Genomic DNA, 23,295 nt, shown 5'->3' on the forward strand with positions numbered 1-23,295 from the left:
TCCATTCTGAGTGTTGAATGTAATCGCATCTTATGACGTAGTTGTGTGTAGTGGAATGATGATGGGATTGATTGAAACGTTGTCAGCTGGAAGCCCTTAGTAGTGTAAAGAATTGATGTGAAGCAGACAGATGGTGAGAATTTGCACTTCAGAAATTTTGAAGTTATGCAAAGTGGATATAACATGGCCTCAGACAAACAATTTGAATACTTAGCAAGGTAGAAGTGCATTGCGCTCACTTTGCGTAGAATAAAAAGCTGGAAGCTGAAACCAATCATTACATAATAAGCTAAGCTGTATGGCAACTGATTGCCAAACATGATGTATATTTACTCTGAGTCCCCTCTTAGTTTTGTTGGTCTTTGGACATGTTTACAAGAGAAATGGCTATGGCATGTTTAAGTAACTTCGTTTAAAGCTAAGCGTTTACTAAGCTAAGCATTACTAAGCTCAACTTTTGAAAGAAGCTGCCTAAATGTAAATGATCTGTGCACGTACATGCATTGATTTAGAGATCTCATTTAACCTTAGTAGCATTTTAAAATTGTTAAATACTTGTTTTCATAACCTTTAAATGACACTTACTGTTTAGTTATTCGAGCTTAATGCTCACTAATGAATCTTACTGTTTGAACATAGATAACGTGCTGTTGAAGAGCTTAGTGGCAGTTGAATGCTTCTGAAAAAACAGTATGTTTCTATCTGGCTTGTGCTTTTCATGGTTACCTTGAGGTACTTTTCAAATAATGAATTTGAGGTAGGATACAGTAGATAGATGAGCAGCTGTGAATTCTGAGTTCCAGATGTGTAGTCTTGTAGAAAGGCTTTTTCCCCTTCTTCTTTGATACCAGCGAAGTACAATCAGATCTGCCAGGAGAATGTAGCCACTTTTTTATTTGGCAGCTAGACTGATGGCATTTATTCTTTAAATTGTTGAAATTGTGAGGAGCCATAAAACAATCCACCACAAGTGTGTGATGAAAAATTTCAGTTGGCCATATGTACTTGTTAAATAGGGTTTACATTCTTTGAGCGCTAGGAATGACTTTGTGCTGTTGTAAGATGAAGTTATATCTCTATCTTAAATTATGTGCAGTGGGGTACTTTCTGCTATGTGGGGGTTTAATTTTTCTGTATTTGTAAGCATTCAGCTGACTTGAGCTAGATTTTTAAGTGCTCTGAAAATACCACGACTGACGTCTATGTTTTAGCACTTGAGTCTAGTACATGCACAAGTGTGGTTAGCAACTGATATCCTTTAACATTTGTTGTGTTCCATAAGCAAAATCAGTTTTCTTTCCATTTTTTTCCTATGCTGCTCTGTGACTTGATTTCCTTAAATGAAAGATTAATGATTTTTAAATACAGCCTGTGAAAAATACTGCTTTGCTTATAAATATTGTTGAAATCCAAACCTTGTGACTAATTCCTACTATATAGTAGGAATGTATATTGGTTTTGTGTAACTTTTATGTTGGTGTTGCTCTCCAGATCAGTTTTCATTTTGGCAGTATATTTTGGGTACTAATTTTCTTATAATTATATGCATGGAAGAACACACTGTGAGCGCAGTAACACCAGATAGCAAGATTAACCTGCCATCTTGAGAAACTTGAAACCAAAAGCTAAAGAGGGCCAAACCAACAAAGTTGAAGAAGTCCAGAGCAGTCAGTAGGCACTGGGTGTACCCACTCAGAGGTGTGATATATGGCTGGCCTCCAGTGGCTGTGCAGCAAGCCATTGTTGGTAAGTGAGGCTCAGTCTCAATGGCACTGAAGAGCAAATGTATAATTCATACCCCAAGGAAAATTTTGAAGGGAAGTTTGCAAACTTTTTTGCACACTTGTGCTGAGTCCTCTTGTATAGGAGGACCTATTTCAAGCCCAGCTTGTGGCATGGTAGTTGAAACTCAGGTGCAACTTCCTCCGTTTTTTGTAGTTCCTGTTTGAACTTCAGTGCAAAGACTGTCTCTTAGTGTAGGTACATATGTTCTGTGTTGATCCCAAACAGCTGAGATTGAGATCTGCAGGTGAAGGGGAGTTGCATTTATGTATGTTCCTTAGGATGCACTTTAGGTTTTGGGAATGTTCTGCTGGATTTAAGAGCTTATTTGTTTCAGGTCGGCTGTCTTCTCTGTCCAGTATTATGAAGAACACAGTATATAATAAGAATAAAATAATCACAGTAGTTTTCCCTCTTTTGGGACAAAGGCCTGGGTGATAGAAGGTATTAGCATCTGATTCATGCAGAAGAGAAACCTTAGGAGGGGTGGGGTTTTCTTAGGTAACTTGATGTCATTTAATTAAAAGAAAAATTATACAAAATATTGTGAAGCCAAAGATCTATTCAGGGACAGTGCTTTGTGTCAGCTTTTCTAAGATCTTGTCATCATGAATGTATGAAATCTTACTTTTCTAGAAGCTTTTTTCTAAAAACTTACCTTTATGAAGCTGTCAAAAAAAAAAAAAAAAAAATATATATGTCTGAATATATGGACACAGAAACTCCTTTAGGAATATGTCTTCCTGCTTGTCCTTTCAACCCCAAAATAGTAAGAACACTGAAAATCAGTTTGCCGTTTCTCATCTTGAGTTTTAGACCTTCTAATAGCCGATGGTTGTTCTGTTGGAATTTGCCTGTACAGTGTGCCTGTTGGTGAAACAGCCAACTAGAGCCAAGGCAGTTCATTTAAAAGTAAATGGACAGCAGAACGGCCAGAAGAAAAGGTCAGACTATGAGGTCAATGTAAGGGTGGCAGTGTGGATTACTGTAAGTTCATCTGGTTTGAAGAATCATCCTGACAAGTCCTGCAGTACAAAGGAGGTTGTTAAATCCTTTTGCTCTTGTCTCCTCTTGCTTGCTCACTTTGCTAGAGATTAAAAACTTCACCAAACAAACCCAAACCACTCTGGGCATGCACACAGGCAGAAGCTCATAGCTGAAATGTAGCAAACTGCTGATGTGTCTGATTTAAAAATCTAGGGTAGTTATTTAAAGTTTCTCTAATCCACCAGAGCTGTATTGGAGCAGAGTTTGTCAAAATCAGGTCGCGCCATGCCCTTGGGATTCAAATCCTTGCAGTGAACTGATCCTCTGTAGGCACAAATTTGATATGTAAAAATGTTTTCTGAGTTTCTGATTTTTAAGCTTTTCACTTCAGAGCAAAGAAGTGACTCTTCCTCACCTGGTCACCTGCTTTAGAGCAGGAGAAAACTCATGTTATCTTTACAAGCCGTCCTATCTCGTTGTATTTTGTGAAGCATGAATGGGAGGGTTACTGCTTCTTTTGATCAACATCCTTTTTAATGTCAGGGAAAAGAAGGCCATGAAAAGCCAGGAGCTTTTTGTTCTTATCCTCATTGCTGGTCCCTCCTTAAGGAGAAAAGTTCTCTTATTTCTCTCTCAATTTGAAACCTAAACTCCTCTAATTAACAGGCAGCATGGCACATCAACACTTACATTACAACCCTGTTCATGTACATACTTAGGTAATCCCTAAACATACATGTGCTGGCACACTAAGCAATACAGTGCTTAGTGTATATATATACACTAAGCTATACAGAGGTAATTGTGGACAGCTATTGCTTCATTTGGTAAACATCAGAAGTAAATCTCACTAGTAGAATTCCTTCTTGACTAGGAATTTCAGATTTCTTCACAGGAGGGACGTGCATTACGTTCATTGTATTTACATATGCAGCAACATTTCTAAAATATTTCTAAATTTTTAGACTTCCAGATTTAAATTTTTGCCTCATGCTCTCTGTCCCGTAGCTCTGAATTCCGATAACATCTCACACTCAGACTCTTTGTATGTGAATTCTAATGAGTTAAAGGTCTAAGCTGGAGCAAGAAGACAGGAGTCAAAGGGATAGCTGGATAGCATACTCTTGTAGGTGATGGAATTTTTTCAGGGCATAAATGGCATTTAGATATTTTCACCGTTATGCAGCTATTTACAGCTTTGTTCCCTCTCTCTCTGCAGTCCCCTTGATGTTAAGCATCTTGCCCTTACATAGTTTGAGGTGGAATCTTCTGTGTTCTGCTTCCTCCCCCCAACTCAGCTTCCTCCCCCCAACCTCAGTTTTTCTTAGGGGTAATGCAAAATGGGGATACATCACCTTATTGCTCATTATTAATCTCTTGACTTGAAAGGGCATGAATTTTCCTTCCCATCCTCTTTTATACTGTTTTGTTACTATGTCAATGAGAATGCTGGAGATAAAACTGCGCATTATTTGAGGTGAACAGCCCATTCTGTCTTAGTCAATTGTAATTACTGTTCTAATGGTTCTGACTCTGAACAAACAGAATGATCTCCTGGGAGGCTCTCGAGATGCCATCGTTGGTTTTGTGATACCGTGTTATTCTTTGTACTTTATTTCTTAAGAACGCTGAACAGTTAGGGGTTGAACTTGATAGGAGGTAGAACTCAGCTGCTTCTGGAGCTGCTGAGAAAGTTAAAGCCACTTAGCAAGTCCCAGGATTGGCCATCTAAGGCTCTTTTTTTCCATAGTGTTTCCTGTTCCTTTGTAGGTATTGTGACTCTTACTCTTAGAATCATGTATGTCTGAGGCTTGTTATCTGTGAAATCTGTGCAAATGGCCTCTGAATATTTGTTCTTCGGGATACATCTTGTGGACAACAGCAAAAAACCCCATTCTTCAGACTGCCATTCCAGAGCATTTCTAGTGATACTTCTGTGTCTGTCTTTCCACAGAAAGACAGATTTATCTTATCTTTTGATAAGATAAATATTTGCACTGGGAACTTAATTACCTTCACTTTCTCCTTTGTAGACAGATGCCTCTTCCTTCTTAGATAGGCTTAGATGGCAATGTGATATTGAGGGTAGCAAGATCATTTGCATTCTCCAAATTAGGCAGATTCACAAAGGTTTGCAAGACTGGAGTTATAGGTAATGCTTTTCATAAAATAATGGGAAAAAAAATGTGTATCTATTGTAATTTGTAATCTCTGAATAAGACTTGCTGTAGCACTGTACTGTGTTAAGTCTAATGAAACAAGACCTAGAGCTTATGTCAAAGGGGATGAATGTCTGAGCATACTGTTTACAGACAAAGAGTAGGGAATAGGACACAAGAAAATAATTGTGAACAAATAAAAGCATATGCTTTTCTATTATAATAATTCAGGGGTACTGCTTTTCCAAAATGGTGTACACAAAGAATTGAGTAAGTGCTTAGAAAGAAATATCTACTCAGTTTTCTGGGGAACGTTAAAGGAAGAGATGCTCAACTGCAGAAGGAAGGAAATTCCAGGTCAGGGAGGCCTATATGGAATAGAGCATATAACAGTGCAGAAGGGCATAGAGATACAAATATAGAATGTCAGTAGAAGTGTATGACTCATACTGCTGTAGTAGCATAGTGCAGAATTTATTTGCAGAAGTACAGAACAAAAACCCTATGGTATACTATGATGCGTTTGCAGATAGTTTTCCACGACTGGTTAATGTTTTATGCATCCCGCTTTTTTAGAAACATCACTAAATGGTACTCTGATTTTCTTTTTTTCTCTTCTTTCTGTTAGGACTTTGTTTTTAGATGAAGAGTTAACTCCTCTATTGAACCTTGAATGCAGCAGCTCTGCTTGCCGGGTAGAGATGAGTTAGATTTGTTTTTAATCATGTAACTAAATTTAGTCAGCAATCTGCATTTTAAGGCATTGCTATTAAAAGTCTTAAAGTGAGATATGTATCGTAGTTTGAATTTAAAATGAGCCAGAGACACAGCTGGTGAGGCAGTCATGACTCTCTAATCATGAGTGGAAAGAAATTAGAAGGGAATTTTCTCATCTTGCAGGATGAATGCAAAGTGTGGTAGGTGCTTTAACATCTGCCCTTGCTCCCACCTCCCTTCCCCGGCTTTGTTTCATGACTGCATGGACTTCATGACCTCCACTCCCCGCATTTTCTGTTTTGAGCGAAGATCAACTGATATCAGCAGTATGAACACAACTTTACAAGGATTTAACTTCTTTAAATTGTAATTTTTCTTTGAGTTCATTCGGGGCTTTGTAAGGTACTTCATGTTTCAAGTCTCTCCTCTAAAAGATAAACAGCCTTTATCCCATCTATAAACCCAAACGCAGAGGCAGGACTTCCAAGGCATCTGGAGAGTCTTGGAATTTGCCATACTCAGAAGTTATTTTTGTCCAATCTTTCAGAGCAGTGAAGCATGCTACTAAATATGTGAATAATCCCATTAACTGAACGTTGCCTATCTTGAGACATAACTTGGTGTAACTATGGAAGCAAGAAAAAGCATACCTGTTTTTTTAATGAATGAAAGTCAAAGCTTTGTCGATGTTTAATGCTGTTGATGGCCCTGGTAAAGACGGAGCTGTTCGTAAAGTGCACGATAAACTTAGCATGTCATGTGAAACTGCAAGTTATCTCTAGCCTGTCATACAGAATATTAAATCGATTTAATATAGCACTGCCTTTAGCAATATTTACTGTTGCCCAGCTCCTATTTTCCAAGGCTATTTTTCAGCCACATCAGTTCCTTGGCTTGGTTTACCTTCCCCATCGCATACAGCTCAAGCACAATGAAGGCTGGTGGCCAGCGGTGAGAACAGGTATTTGGGTCCAAAGTTTCTCTAGCTGTCTCGGTGTAAACTTTTCGCTAAGAAATTCTCAGTCTGTGCTTTGAACAGTTCAGTCTGTACTGAAAAGCTGTCAGTCCCAGTGTCTCTTCTTGGAGAGTCTCCCACATCCTCATAGCTTTACCTGCTTAGCTGAGTATTTTCCATAACATTGCATTATCATATGAGTCATTGGATGTTTAACGTTTTGATAGCTCCAGAAGTGTGTGAAAGGAGACTGCATGATGTTCCCTTATGCTGTATCTGTTTACATTACTGTCACGCAACAGAGTTTCTCCTGGTTGGATGAGTTTGCTTTCTTGATGCATAATTGTCTTCTAGGTTGATTTCTTAAATTTCCCTTTTTTTTTTTTTTTTTTTTTTTAATTTTTTGTTTTTTTGCTGTAGGAAGGAGTCACAGTGAGAAGCCAGTTCTTGAATCATAGATTCTACTGGTGTGAATTCCCTTAGGTGTCTTGTTGGCTTGTCTTGCCCACATGTTTGCGGTTAAATTGGTCACCAGATTTGGGGACATCTGATGTAGCTCAGAATGGCAGAAAATTTTGGCTTTTTTGAAGAGTGTAGGAGTTTTAACTGACAAACCCATAGATATTGCAGGAGGACTCGTGATGCCCTTATGATTTGGCCTTTTGTTTCAGGTTTAAACCTATTCGTAGGGTGCTTGGAAACCCTTGTGAACTGCAGCATGTTGAGTAGATGCTCCGTGGGTTATTCTGTAACCTGTGACTGCAGAAGACTGAAAATGGCAATTGAAATGATGTCTAGTTTTCTGTTGCTGACACCCCTGAAATGCTTCTGCCGTTTTGTCTGAATTTTCCTCTTCAGGCATGACCTCAATACTATGCATAGATCTGTATTTTAGTGATGCATTTTTAATAGCTATTATAAATGACTACGGAAAAAAAAATTCAGGAGCGTGCCCTATTATATAAAGTTGCAGAAGTCTGTAAGGAGGTCACAGAAAGAAGAGGTGTTGAGATGTGGGCAGCTCTGGTACACTGAGCTCCTGTGTAAGAGGATGAAGGAGTCGTTTCAACCTTTGTCAGAGGAGATAATCCTGCTTTGTACTGAAACCATGCACAGGTGTTAGACTATAGATGTGGTAGTGATACCTGGTTTCCAGCTGCTGGAATCAAGCTGTCTTCAGCCAAGAAAGATTTGGGGATGGATGAATGTTTTTCTGTAAGGTTGCTCTGCACAAAGGCTGTTTCTAGGTAGATAAGGAAGTTCCTTAGACTTGTTCAAGGACTTAAGTGACTGTCCTGAAGGGCAGCAGAGATCCGTAGTTGTGAGAGAAGTGTTGGCTTGCCTGTGTGGGGCAAGGAGGAGGCAGGGGCAGACTCTAAATGCCAATTTTTAATACCTGTTCCTGTGAATTTTCATCTGAAAGGAGGCATTAGGAATTTTATTTAGAACTCCCTATTTCAAGTCTGAATGAGATTAAGAATTCAGTGTGAATATCCAGACTTCATTTGAAAAGCAATTGTTAATGCAACCATGAATTGAGATAGCCTAGATGAACTCTTTCATCTAGTATTTATGAAAGGATAGTTCAAAGCTTGCCTGGATACCAAATAAAGACTTCAAGGAGATAAAACTAGTGCAATTATGATATTATCTTAAAACAGGAAAATTGATATAAAGATTACTCTGAATGTAGTGAAAACAAGTAAATTTTAATGTTTCTATTTGTCTATACTGTTTTACTGAGTTTTAAAACTAAAACGCTTTTTCTATTGCTAATTCTCTCCAAATACTTGTGCAGCTGAGCAGGTTGATTAAGAAAGTCCTAAAAGGGAATAATGACATGTTCTACAGCTTCAGCAGCACCATAAAGCAGCATAGTAAGAGCTACAGTGTCAGGCAGGAAGCAACTAGAAGTGTTTTATGCAATGTTATGGGATTTGCAGTACTCTGAAGGTTGTGAACTTGTAATTTTGATACCATTCTCAACTGTCTGCGCTTTGTGGTAGCAGAAGGACAGAAGGATGGGGTGAAGAAAATGCAGAGGAGCCTTTCTGGCTCTGGATTGCTCATAGTGTAGTGCTGCAAGCACTTGAATATGTACCTACCTTCATCCGTATTCTGAGAAGGCCATGAGGATGTGTTTCAGGCGATTTGCTGCTGTAGGTATACTGATGCAGACTGCTGTGTTTCCAGTTCAAAGAGCAGGAAGAAACTAGATCTGTATGACCATACAGAATCTCAAATGATGTAGCATACTGCTATATGTATAATTTACTTCAGGGGTTGTTGGGAAGTTTTTCTTAAACATCTGACTTCTCTCCTTTTCTTCTAGCTCTCTGAACTCCTATACTGTATGTTTCACTTAGGTTGTACACTGAAATGACATAGCATGAATGAAAAATATCTATTACTCCTTAATTCCAAGTAGTATTGAACCCTCTGGTCTCTATTTGAGGTAGCGTTTGTCTGCTGAAAAAAAACCAAACCAACAGTTGCTGTGAAGTCATCTGGGACAATATAGATGTTCACAGTTGAGGAGTTGAAGTGCCTTCTGGAACTGGAGCTTTCGTGCTCAGAACATGGCAAGATCAAGGTCTTAGGAAGCATTGTTGGTATCTTAGAAGAACTGGAAAAGCTTTCCAATGTCATTTCCTTCTTTCTTTCACACAAGCTGCCTTTTCTGCCCTCTTACTGTATAGAATCTGCTATGAAATATCTCATTTTCTGATGCCTCAGTCACTTCCATGGTTGATGTATTCTGTCCAGTTGACTCATCACTGTGTATGTTTTCTTGATGTCTAATTAAAATCTGTTCTAGTCAAATATCAGACCAACGCTCCCTATTACATCACTCTTCATTCTTAAGTAGTTCATCCTGCAACCTCTTTACTCTGTATGACTAATGTATTTTTCCGAGTATTCTTAGAACATTTTAAAATGCCATCTATATTATAAGCAGCACAGTAGCAACACCTCTCACTACAATTGCTTAACACTTTCTGTTGTAACTTGGTGCTTTCTCTTGCTTAGGATTTTGACAAGACATTAACCTTTTTGGTGGAATTTTCCATGCACTGGTGTTTGCCTCAGCCTGAAATTTCCACTTGAGACAGATTTTTTGTTTTGTTTTGTTTTTTATTTGCTGAAAATCTAATCAGTATATCATAGAGAAGACACTTCGAAGTCAACTTCTGTTAGGCTTTCTCACAGAGAGGACATTTATTTTCTTTTTAAAAGAATCCCTCACAGATTTGTATGGCTGAAAAATAGGAATGATTGACCATTAGCATGAGCATGGGAAGGGGAATGCTCACCAAGCAGTCTGGGGAATGAATTTCAGCCAGTTAGAAGCACTGAGAAGGAACTGGTTGCTTACCTAATCCTTGGGCATTCAAGTTGTTCCTACAACTAAAAATTAACTTATCTAGCTTTAATTTTTAAAATAGATGTTCTCCATGTTTGCCCACCAATAACCACATTTCCCTTGTAGTGACAAAAAGGAAAAAGTGAATTAGTTAGTTCCGTTTGTAAACAGAAACAGTTTACGTTCTCCTAAAGGTTCTGTTCCGTTTGGTTTTGCATGTGTAAATAATTCTGTGCCTGCTTGTCCAGTGAAAGAAAACAGAATCTGCGAATGGGAGAGCATTGTTGCTGTTTGGTTTAAATCCTTCATATATGCTTGCATTCTTCAGTTTCACTGAATTTACTGAAGTAATTTGCACTAAGAGATGAGGGTACTTCAAAGCCTTTGTAAGGCACTGGGATTATGCTGTTCCCAGTTCTATTACTGCCATTTCAACTTGGTGTTACTGTTGAAATTTCAGTCTAGGGCCTCAAAAATTGCTCCAATAACAGAATTGCAGGCTGCATTTCAACACCGCTGTCCACAGTGTAGAAGAAAAAAGGACGAGATTCATATATCCCCTGACACATGGAAAAGGTACTAGTATCAGAGAGGGGCTTTTTCCAGTCATTGGTAAAGACGCATTAAGCACCTGAAGGCAACTGTAGTTAAGACAAATTAATCTTGTTGCAAATGGACTCATGAGCCCTTAATTCATAAGTGGAAACTATGTATGAAGTTTAGTTTGACTTCTGAGTAGGTGGTTGTGGTGGTTTGCTCTGATCTTGCAGCTGGAGAGGCTGCAGACCTCTGCACTTCTCCCGCTTTTCGCATGCCCTTGGCAGAAGGGAACTGAATTGCTTCATTTGCATGGAACTTCCTTTGACAGCTTATGATCAAGATGGTGATCATGTCAGCTGCACCCTGGTTTCTGCTGGTCACCGGTAGGGTTGGGGAAAACTATTTTCTTAGTGAGTAACTAGTCAGATGTGTGTCAGGATTTTAGATTGCCTTCATGTGAGTCCAGATGCCATCAGTAGATAAGATTTGAGACAAGGTGGAGCAGTACCCTTATGTCATAATGCAAAGGATCATTTTTGTTATAGGAGTGGCTGGTCTTGTTCATGTCTGGGTCCAGACAGAGCACCAGATTTGGTTGGGGGAAGAATTTTCTTCCCCGAAAGTCAGACTTGAGAGAGGAACCTCTACTGCCCCTGGGTACAGGATAGTGCTATAGACTGCATATGGGGATCTTGATCTGTATTATCAAATACACTGCTTGTCTTTCCAGAGGCCTTACAGGTCGCTGGTGGTTTTGTGTGTGGCACTTGATGCTTTTGGCTTCTGAGAGTTGAAATGCTTTAGATAAACTGTGGTCCTTGGGTTCAATACAGCAGTGTTGGGCTAGGGCTTGGGAGCCTGTGGTATGTTAATGATCTAACTAGATGTTACAGAAATTCTGTCTGGCTTTGAATTTCATAAAGCGCAGCTTCAGTTCCTGTAGTTGATACAAAGTAGAGCAGCCTGCCTGTCCTTTTCCAGCCCACTGATAGGGTTCTGACTTGGTGCAGTAACCTGGTCTGATGTAAAAGCCTGAAGCTTAGTCTATGTTTAAATTTGCTACGAAACATACTGATGTAAGAGTCATCTTGCAATGTTTTTGCAGCTGGAGATGTTTTTAGCAGAGATCTATACAAATTACAAAGTAAACTGACTACCATCATCACACATATGTTTTTTAAACTGCAAACTGTTTTCGTAATACCTGTAAGGTATACTGGTAGTTCTCTTAATGAAACTTGCTTTAATGCTTTAACTTAACAAAATGAAGCTCCTGCGTTGAAAGACCTCACGTATATCAAAAGTGGCCTATAACTGGCTTCAACTTTTTCCTGAATTGCTAGGGAGCTCCAAAGGAAGAAAATCTTTGTGCCCTTGAGAGAAAAGGACAACTAATTTTATCACTTCATTATTTCGGGGAAAGCATTATCAGTGAACTGAGAGGATGCATCTGAAAAACTGGCAATGATGAGAGTAAAAGCTACCACTTGTAGCAGATTTCCAAGGAAAATGTATATACTTCTTGTGTATTTAAAGATAATAAGAGGTTTCTAGTTTATTTACAAGATACATTACCAGCTTTAATTCCACAAACCAGCTGTGCCCATCTGTGTTGCCTTCAAGACAGTTTAACAGCACCCAAAGGAAAAGGGAGGTATTCAGGTTTCCAAAGGTTTGTGTTATGGCATGTGTTGTCATCTTTGGGTGGTGTGACTGGTACCCCCAGCTCCCAACCCCTCTGTGGGATCTTTCCATACTGACTGACAAGGGGAGAAGTATTTGTGTTTAGGCTGACTTGCTCGATGGTGTTTTCTTCAAATTCACATCATTTGGATTATGACTTGATGACTTGAGTTCAGTTCTGGACAGGAGTTTGAGGCTTGGCTGAAGTGTGTGCATAACTCAAGGTCATTGCAGGTTTCCTTCTGGGCTGGAATGTGGGTTGCTGCTTCTAGTTAAAACTGAGTTGAGAACATACTGTTTATGCTGTGTGTAGATAACTGTTTTAAGTGGAAGTCCAGAAGGGACAGCTTTTCATGACTTACCTGCAGAGATCTGGTTACTTTATTAGGAAAATAAAGCTGTTAGTATGATTTTATTTATCTATTTATTTTTTAGTATTGGAAACCGAAGGTAAAAAGCATTGCTTTATGGATGTTATCTGTACTGGAGAATGGATTTTTGGGTGTCAGCACGCTTCAGCAGTGAACCTGGTATAATATGTGGAGAGAAGGGTGTTCCGTCTACTGATGTCCTGAGGGCTGTTACTGGTAACAGTTGTGACAGGAGGTAACTTTTATCAGGAAAACATAAACTGTATGTTAAATAAAGGACATGCGATGGCAAGGACTGGGAATAGAGAAGAATTTTTTAGTATTCAGAATAAGCTGTTTTGTGTGTGCTTCTGTTAAGCTAAAAGGTATGCCCTTTGTATAAGCAAAGTGTATATATTGTATGCAGAATGACCAGTTTATTCAGCTTTACTGACATGGTTTCATTATAGCCCTGGCCACCCTACAGATGTTCTGCTGGAAAACAAGTTAATGAAGTTTGAGTAACTGTGTAGAAATAGACCATAATATGTCTTTAGTTTCTTGTTCTTCTGTTCCCAGAAGCATGTTTTTCAGTAGGTTTTGAAGCTTGATAAGAAACATCAAGAAGTGTTGTTCTTGTTTTGAATTGGTATCCAGGTGTTCCAGGAACCTAGTGAATAAGTAATCTTGAAATGTGTTTTGTATTTAGAAACTGGCAAGGTATTCACCTGGGGCAGAGCAGACTATGGACAACTTGGAAGGCACGCAGTGGTTCCCGATGGGCAGGAGGCTTGCACAGCATCTGAACAACGCTTGGAGTGGTTGTGTAACATCCCTATTTCAGTGCCTTGCCTAAATGGAGCATCTCAGGTAAAGAAGAAAATTACCATTTTTTTCCCCAGTGTGGTGTGGTTTTTTTTTGGTTTGGTTTTTTTTTTGTTTTTGGTGTGCATTAAAATAATCAAAGCAACTTCCTTATAGAACCTTTTCAGATGCTGCAGCACGAGCCCTTGCTGCTGTTCCTGTAAGCTCAGTATGTTTCAATTGTTTCAAATTTCTTAAAAGGCTTTTGCATTCAGAAACTGACTTTTTCCTTGTTGGAGCCAGAGTTACCGTTAGCTGGAGATGCCAAGTTCTCTCAGATAATATGTGTGCAGGAGACAGTTGTACCTGCCATACAGCCTAACAGATGAGGTGGGACCCTGCCCAGTTGCAGTGATACTTTTGTCTGTAGCCCTCTGTGAGTGTAGCCTATGGCCTTTCTCTAGCTGATAAATAATGCCACATCTTTTAGCTCAGGCTATCTAAGCATATAATGAATATTTCTCTACCTTGTAACATCCTTGAATAGTATTTCAGGTTTTCATTTAAAATGGCTAACTTGATACAAAACAATTTATCCTCAGGCATAAAGATGATCAGAAAGCAAGCTACTCAAGTTGTTTACTGTAGTCTGACACAACATGCGACCTGTACTGCCTGAAAACCATTCTCTTGGCTTTTTATTGCCTGAGAGGCATCATATTGCAAGTGGCCTGTTGGCAAGCAGTGTGCAGGTCCTGTCTGGGCAGATAACCAGTCAGAAGGTATGCATCTCCCTATGGGGTAGCTAGCAGTCAGCATCAGCAAGCCAGTCAGCAGGCTTCAGCTGCACCTCTGCTTCCTGGTAGTCTCCCATGGTGAGGCTTTGGATAGAAGAGTCAGCCTCTGCCCTCTCCCATCATCAGTGGGATGTATGCACTCACAGATGTGAAGCAGAGCTTCACAGTGCAGGATGCTGCACTAATGAATAATTTGTTTAGTCAGTGGTGACTCCACTTGAGTCTCACACAGCTTTCTTACTCACTTTGAGATGGCTGACCCTGCTTTTGTCATTAGGCATCTTTAGAGAACACCCTTGTTGAATCTATTTCACACTGGTTTTTACCTGTGCTTTGGACAGTGCCTCAAGTATGTGTTTTTGTTGTTTCTCATACAATACAAAGCCAAGGCAGTTTTAGCTTTTGCACAGGGGAACTTACACTTGGCAGGCTGAGTGATCTATGAAGGTTAAGGGATACATTCAGATACTTTCCTTGAAAAGGAAGAGTCAACCAATCTCATCTTCATTCTGCTGCCCTCAGCGCTGCTCCTCTTTATAGACTTACGAGAGGCCTGGTTTGAGTGATTAGCTATGGCAGTGTTCTGGAGCACGCATCATTCTTTGCAGAGCTAACAGCATGAAGATGATTTAAGAAGAGTGTGATCAAGAGCCAGCATCATTTGTACCCTAAGAGGAGCTGTGTTGATGAGAAAAGGAAAAAGCAGATAAGAGCCTAAATTGCTTCACTTCAAAATTACAAACTTAATGCCAGAGCTAGAATTTATACTTAAAAATGCATTAAATTGCAGTATGTAGACTATGTAGAGTGTGAGCTGTTTCTTGTTTACACACAAGCTATCCCTTTTTACATTTGTTGTCATAGGGAGATGAGCTTTGATTTGAGAGCTGAATTAAAAGGGATACAGGAAATATGAGCTCTTTCCCATGTTTACTTTGGATTAACCATTCCAATTTGCATGTTTAATGCAGAAAGCCATTTTAGCAGTTCAGGATTACAACTAACAATTTTTATCCATGACCTATTTTTATAAATAACTTTTAATGATTCAACTGAACTTTTGGCAAAGTTGTGGTCTGCTGATTACCTCTGCCCTTCAGTTAATATTGCTAAAACCAAAATGGAGAAACTAATCTAAGGATCAGAGGGCACTATAAAAGGCACACTAGTTTACCTCAAGGACAGTGCAGTAGGTTTAGCCTCCTGTGCTGCTCCTGGCCTCCATCCTCATGGCTTACCTGTTTTCTCCACCAAAGACCAGAGATTCTCCTTTCTCTGTGCTGAAATAGATATAATATCTGTGTCTGTCTACCACTGCAAAACTTGATTTTTGAAGTGCTGTGAGTGACCTGTTCCATCGTGAGTTTGACTTCATCTGAAAAACCCATTTGGAAACACTGACCTTGAGAAATATGAGTGCTCTTTTTCTTTCAACTGAAACAATACAAAAGCCTGGTATCTAGTTTTAGGTAATTATTTACTAATTTGAGTTCTGGCAGCTTTAAACAGTGTGTGGACATCAGGTTCCTGGAGTCTCATGTGTTTAAACTTTTTGAATTATGTAGCTGCAGGTCTATTTATTATTTTCTTCTCAGTGCATTGATGCATAACCACCATGGAATAGGGTAAGGCACTGAAACTTCAGGCTGTAGCCAAAGTCAGTTGTGCAAGACATTCTGCACACAGTGCTCTTGTGTTGTGGGGCGTCCTTGATTGGACCTCTTCAGAACATCTGACTCATCTGCTGCCTGATGTGCATTCATATCCACCGCTCTTCAGATGAAAGGACAATTAAATACAAATGGCCTGAAATATGATGAGCCTCTGTATTTAGCAAATGCTACAAAGACCTGGTTTAATGTTTCCTCCTCGTCAAAATGCTTTTCCAGTCCGTTTTATATTTTTAGTTTTAATAGCTACCGTTTTACTGTTTGTGGTATGTTTAGCATGTCATTCACGTTGCAGTGAACCTTTGTTGCAGCAATACACAAGGAAGAAGTAACTGTGCAGTGCTGAACATTTATTGCTAAACTGGATGCAAGGAAAGGCTACAGTTGCAGCACTGCTCACATGGAGTCATGTTTTCATCATATCCTTTCTTAAAGCAAGCTGTGCTAAAGTACAGTTTTCTGAAAAAGGATCTCTGAAATTTCAGTTAAGAAATGAAAAAAAAATTCTTTTATATGGTCGCTTTTGGGTTTTCTTGGTCTTAATTCCTTCCTCAGTTTTACCATCTCCCAGCTGGAATTTTGATGGTGAATATAGGGACCACTTGTTTCAGGGAATGAAAGTAACTAACGGCCTTGTGGCAGCCTGTACCTGCTGTGTTTATCCTGATTCTACTGTGGTCTGCAGTTCCAGTGTGTATGTTTGTCCCAGTGTGTATGTTCATCCTGTGCAATACAGATTGGTTTGGATCCTCCGTATGGTTCCTTTTCTCAGGGAATGCCATCATATAAATAACACATTTGTCGTGGCCCTTTGCAGTCAAAGTTTAGGGTGGCAGTTGCAGTAATGTGTCATTTTAAGTATTTAAGCAATAGCTTTGTTTTTAGCATGTTCTTGTGTTTTTCCCTTTTTCCCCATTCATGTTGCGAAATACCTACAAGACAAATCTAAGGTATCTGCTATGATGATAATTAATTATTATATGGCTGATAGATTAAGGTGTAAGCATTGTTAGTACCTTAACATATAGACACGATTGTATTGAAAACAGAACCTTTTGGTTTACAAAAAATGACAACTTTTTTTGGTTTTTTTTTTGACTTCTCAGGGAAAATTGTTAAGAGACCTTCTTGCAAGTAAAGCTGTAGTTGAGACTTTAAAGGGTATTAAAAGAAATAACCTGACAGTATTACATGTACATTCTCTCTGCTCTGTCTGTGGCTTTTGTATACTTAGTTGTTTGACTGGGTACTGTAAGTATCTGTGGCTATGTTCTTTATTTTGAATTGTCAAAACAAGAGTTTAATATTTTTGTGGGAGAGAAACAACAAATTGAACTTTCCTAAGCAAGAGTTTACTGCTCAGAGTTTGAGAATGTATGTGTAGTAATTGATCCAATAAGCTGCTTGAAAAAAACCACTTTGGGTGTTAGGGAAGGAGTAAATGCACAGAAGTCTCTCTAGCTTTCTAAGCTCAATACCTTTTAGATAATCCAAGGATACAGTTCAATTGAAATGGTGGTGTGAAAAACAAAGTTTCAGTAAACTCTTCCTTGTTCTTTGATTTGCCAGCTTGCCTCAAAGCCTCCAGCTGTGCCACTGAAACAGATATGGGCCCTGGAAAGACTCATAGTAAAAGGTTGTTCTTACTTTGCAATAGTTAATGAAAACAAGCAGGGCATGGGAGTGGAAATAGAGAAATAATATGACTTCAGGTGCAACACCCAGTCAGCTGCAAAGTTGAGAAGAGAACCCAGGTGCTACATATTTCACTCCAGCCCTTTACTCATTAAGCTTTCTGTCTTGTGATATCACTAGAAGGGAAAGTTAGTTGTTATCTGCATGCTGCAGACAGGTCAGATTATCATTTGTGTTATATTTCAGTTAGAGTGTTGCTTTCCCTGGTTGATTGCTTAATGCTGTTAGATCCATCTGTCTAGTGATCCTTCACAAGGAGAGGCTTCCATAGAAGTAAAGGTAAAGGCCAGATCATCATTTGTGTTTGTGGGGTCTTTCTGGATCAATTAAGTAGATTATCCTCATTCTTAAATTGGAGTTTCTCACTTCATAAGCAAGTAGTGCAGTGTTGGTTTTCTGATTTTTTTGTTTTTGTCATGAATTAGTGTCTTTTACAAGTTGGTCTTGATCTGTGTCCTTTGAGAAGTGACACTGTTGAAGTTTCCTTGATTGATGCATGTTGGTTTTGTTACGTTGTTTTAGAGATGCAATGATAAAAATGGTAATGTAGAGAAGGTCCATTTAATATTCTTGCAAGAGTGGAAATCAAGTTCTTGGCTTCTCAATTCATTTTAAGTGACAATAAAGGAAAATAAAGGCCATGGAAAAATGGGTTCTGAGTAAATGAGAAGTTGCAATTAAGGATGAAAATAGAGACCCAATTGTTGAAATTATAATTCGGGGAAAAAGTCCTGAACAGGATGTATTAAAAGAATGAAACTGCAGTCTGCATACAAAGTACAGAAAGTCTCTGTTAGATGAGGTGTGTTTGTGTGATCTGCATGCCCTGTGTAGGAGAATAACACTAATCTTGGTAACACTGCAAGAAGATTGAGATAAGTTCACAGTTGTATCGCAAGTAATGAGGGACTGGGCTTTTCTTACTGGGTCAGTTGGTTGTACTTGCTGTTCTTCTAGCAGGAAATTGAGAGCAGTAACAAACTGCTGAAATTCAAGTGCAATTTTTTGGCCAGGTAGCTGTCCCATTTATTCCTTCCTTTTCTCATCCCATTAATACATTATCATGGTTTGTAAATAATATCTTATAGCCTGGGTAGATATTTAACATTTACAGCAAAGTAATTTCTGAAAGTTAGCAATACCAGTGTGTTAGGCAACAGAAGTTACTCTGGAAATATTAGTCTGCTCCATGAAAACTGTAAACCCAGTTGCAATTTTATCTCACTAGGTGAGAGGATGGGAAGCTTTGCTTTCCTCCTCTTCTTGCGGCAATAAGCAGAGCCTAGATTGCCAGCTCTAGGTTTGTAATTTTTGGAGAGCAAAAAGGAGATAATATTGGTTCCTAGCACTGTGCCATCACCCATACCAATTTCTCTGCAGCTGGCATTGCAGAAAGGGACATGGGAAATCAAGTTCACACAAAGTGAATGGCAAAGGAGAACTCCTGTGCTGCCTTTGCATGCCAGAGAGCATATGCTGTGTGAGTATAAACTAGAGGTTTTCCAATTATCACTTTTGCAGATGAGGGTTGGTTTAAAAGGACCAAAATTGCCCTGCAGGGGTTGTGCTGTAGCACTGAAGTGTCAGCCAGGGGTCAGGCTGCTTTGTTATGTGTATTGGAGACCATGAAGGGTTGATTTGCCTAGAGTTTGGGATGAAGTCAGAGACCCACCCAGCATGTGATGGTTGAGGTGTTATAAATGTGAGTGTGGGTGAAGCCTTAATCATCTTAATTCATAAATTAATTTTCCATTTGATAGCATGTTGCAGTTAGAATTCCAGATTAATACCTCACTTGGAGATCTCTGAAAGTACAAGGGAAATGGAAAGAGACTAAAACTACTGGCAGCAGTAGCCATGGCTGGTGCAGACATGCGTCAGCTGTCAGTAGTGCAGCCCTAACAATGAGACCAAATTGGCAGCTGTATTTAATGAGCCTATTAGTAGCAAAATGTCTAATCTGAGTTATCTTGTTTGTAACTCTGTGATCTACATATGCTCATAATATATTCCTTAAATTAAAAGTACTGACTGGGTCCCATTCTTCTGCGTGGATTGTTCTAACAGGGCACTGTGACTGCAACTTACTCTGAGCTCACTGGAATATTAAAGAACCAAAAGGGTGGGGGAGAGAGGGGAACTAGTCAAGGAGAAATGGACAATTTACCCTCAAAGGAATTTGATAGAACACTCTCCTTAGGTGTTTTTTTTTTTTTTTTGTACTGGTAGGAGTCACTTCATTAATTCTTCATTGCTTTTCTGTCTCCTTAAGAACAGTGTTACTTCTGAAAAGTTATTCCTTAATAGGTAGGTTGCCTTATATAGCTGGAAAATATGCTGGGCTACTGGGTAGTGTACTACAGATGAGTGAGGTGGGAAACATCCTAGTGGTTCCAACTCAACCTTTTTATTGAATTGTTCCGTTTACAAACTCATTTGTCAAAGTGGAGCCATAAACCTACCAAGGCACTGCAGTTCTGGACAGCATACACACTGCTTCTCCCCCCTTTTAATGTAAGGATTTTGGATTCTGTTTGAACTTGGGTTATGCTGATACTTCTAGGCTGGTGATGGTGTTTGTTTTCTGCTTTTCAGATGTTTCCAGCTTTCACTTATCAATGAGTCATTTAAGCTGTGAGCCCTGCCAGTCTTTCTGGCCCTTGTGCTTATGTTTTAAGTTATTGTAAAGCTACTGTTTAATAAAAGATTCAGAAAAGAGAGAAACTTGTGTTTCTGCTGTGATGCTTACAGTTGTTGCTATGCCATGGCACAAAGCAAGTTTCGAAGAATGGTTTACTGGGTAGTCAGCTAAATGACAGGTACCTGCTTGTCCTTCCACCTGCTGGCTCCTCTCCTTTGCCTGTGGGCTGCCTCATCTCTAATTTAATCTGAAGTTGTCAAAGGCAGAAGCTACCTCTGAGCTCCGTGTGATTTTTATGTGGTCTAATACAGCCTGTGCCTTTACCCCAGCCCAAGCATTCAGCCAACAGAACTTACTGGTGAAAAGAGAAAGGAGAAGAAAAAATAAAAATGATGCATCTAATCCTGTGAGGACAAAAATGCTAAATTGTCTCCTGTCTTAAAACCTGCCCAAGAGTTTATCCTTAGTCTCCTGGCAGTTGATTGCTGAGGGCTCTGTAAACTCTGGATATTGCATGTAATCAGATACCAGCAAAGATTGCTTAAGATCTATGCTCCTGTTCATGTTTTTTTTTCTTCCTACATTTTGCCACTTTAGCTCCCATTTTCCCATTCTTCCTTCTCTTCCCAGATGTAGTGCTAGTAAACAATCCCTTCGCTGGTAGAGAGTGCTTCGAGAGCTAGTAAGGAGTTCTTATGATTTGTTCGTTTTTCCAGAGCATTGTTTGGCATAATGTTTGTCGTCTTATGTGTTAAATTAACAAAAATTAAAAATAGCCAGTTTTCTGACTGGTAATCGCTTCGGTGGAAAACCCTTCTGTCCAGCTTTTTTAAATTGCCAAAGTTTACCTGCAGCCTCCACTCTTAGTTGCTTTCAGACTTTGAAAGTGTAAACTCTTTCTTGAAAATCTGAGACCTGGGCTTATTTCTATAGAAAGAAAAAAAAAACAAAAACCAAACAAAGGCAGCCAGGCTCTGCTGTACCTCACAGGAGATTATTGGGGTGAAGGGATGAAAGCCATGTAACAGGGAACAGATTTCAGCCACTTTAATCCAGACAGCGATGATATGGTGTCTAACATTTGATTAAGGGCTGCGACAAGATACATTGCTATGTGTATAACTGTGCAATTCCTTTATTGCTTTTGTATATGCCAAGGTATAGTACTTTGTGTTTGTGAGCACAGGGTGTGATTTTTCCTTTTTTTTTCCTCCCCCCCCCCATCTTGATCTGCTACTGCTCCCTTTTTAGGATTTAACCACTGCAAAGAAAAGATGAAGGCATCCTGATTTTCCTAAAGATGCATTACTCACTGTGGTAATGCAGCTAAAATGATAAAAAGAGCACCCACTTTTAGACCAAATAGCTGTGTATTTTTACAAATTCAGATAATAATTGGCTTACAATTATCAAAAAAACTTTGTGACTTTTGGGAATACAGTTACAAGACTTTTTCAGGATTTTCTGAGGAAATAAGAGGAAGTGAGATAGAAAGCATTAAAGGTTTTTAATTATTGTGTGGATGCTTCGAATTCTTGGTTTAGATGTATGTATTCCTTACCATGAAAACCGTATAGAGAGATGGCTCTTCTCTTCCAGTGCATGTCACTGAAGTCTTTCCAGTTTGCTCAGTGGATTGGATCATTGAGGCTGCTGCAATGCCATGTGAGCAGAAGTTTTTCACCTGGCTGCATACAAGTCTGCTGAGACCAAGCAATGTTTGTGGCATTATGCGAGTCTGTAAGTCCTGCCATTACCCTGGGGCAAAATAATAGTTTGGGCTCACCTGTTTGTACCTGAGGTGGGAAGTTCAACACATAAGACTAGTGAGCAATATTCTGTAGTTGCTTTCATGCTATCACAACACCTTGAAAACTCAGGAGACGAGAAATACAAGTGAAGTGAATGTGTTTGTTGGAGAACAGAGATGTCATCCTGATTCTTGTTTTTCTGTGGTTGTCAGATGTATTTATATATATACATATAGGACAAAGCTCTGCAAAATCAGCATATTAAAAATCTGGTCCAATTTGCAGTTCAGCATACAGCCATAGTTAGTGAAAGTGCTTTGGGCCTGTGCAAAGGTAGAAGTGGTGGAAATATTTCTGAATTGAAGTCCGGAAAGCATTACGGTAACTTCCTGTGTTGGCTGCTGGCAGCTTGGTCAAATACACAGGTTTCTTGCACTGTATCATTGGTTGCTCTGATACCACCTTGCTTAATACAATACATGATATGTAAAGGATTCTGCTCTGCATTTCTGAGGCAAATCTCTTTTTCAGCATCTTATGGTTAGAGAAGTTGGCGAAAGGCAATCTTTTCGTCTGAAGTGGTCTGTCTTGAATTACTGGTAAGAAGAACTGATTCTGGTCCAAAGCCTTTATTTGATCCTACCCTTTCATGTTCTTGAGTGCATTGTTGGGCAAGGAGAATATTCATTAAAGCAATTCCTATTTCCAATACTTACGTGAGTATTTGAGAGCATAAGTCTTAGCAGTGATCTTATCTTGAGCTAGTAGGTGTCAACTTGTCCTTTGGGAATTTAAATTTGTTTTATTCAAGAGGATTACTTTGAAACTGCATGTCAGGTTCTTAAGAACACACAGAGCGTTTGTTTTTTTGCTTTACAGTGTATCTAATGTTTTCATTGGGAATATGTGTGTCACAGGCTGTGATGGGAGGGGATGTCTTCAGGAAATAAATTCACAATCTTCTCTTTTGCTGTTTTGTGTAACCTGTTGTGGTTTGATTCTTAATTCTGTTTTAATACAAAATATTATTTCAGGTTTATTATAGCATGTGGAAGTAGAAGTAATCTTAAACAAATGAGAAAAGGGACATTTGTGATCACTTTTGAAGTTTCACTGCATATCTGTAAGACTTCTTCCTCTTTGATACTGCTGATTCTACTCAGTATTTGTATCTGGGACCTCCGTTACACAGAATTGAGGGTAAGAGAAATGCAGAGACTTGCAGAAATACATTTACATGATCAGATACCTTTCCATGAAGGGTATTTTTTGTTGTTGTTGTTCAGTTTAGATGTTATGCTGAAATCTCCTAAACAGAACATAAAGTCGAGATTTGCAGCTTCAGAAAATGAGAGCATACTTAGAGTAATAGAAGGCTTTCTTTTGGTTCAGCAGTTTGC

At 39.1% G+C, this 23,295-nt stretch overlaps 1 protein-coding gene across 1 annotated transcript in view; it reads left to right on the forward strand.

Moving 5' to 3' along the window:
* The window catches only part of SERGEF (secretion regulating guanine nucleotide exchange factor), a 150,810-nt gene that overhangs the window by 20,625 nt on the left and 106,890 nt on the right, over positions 1-23,295 (forward strand). The window contains 1 exon segment of the mRNA XM_030485240.1: positions 13,247-13,407. Within this exon segment, the coding sequence (XP_030341100.1) occupies positions 13,247-13,407 (161 nt within the window).

This window comes from Strigops habroptila, chromosome 4 (genome assembly GCF_004027225.2).
Source record: "Strigops habroptila isolate Jane chromosome 4, bStrHab1.2.pri, whole genome shotgun sequence".
NCBI lineage: Eukaryota > Metazoa > Chordata > Aves > Psittaciformes > Psittacidae > Strigops > Strigops habroptila.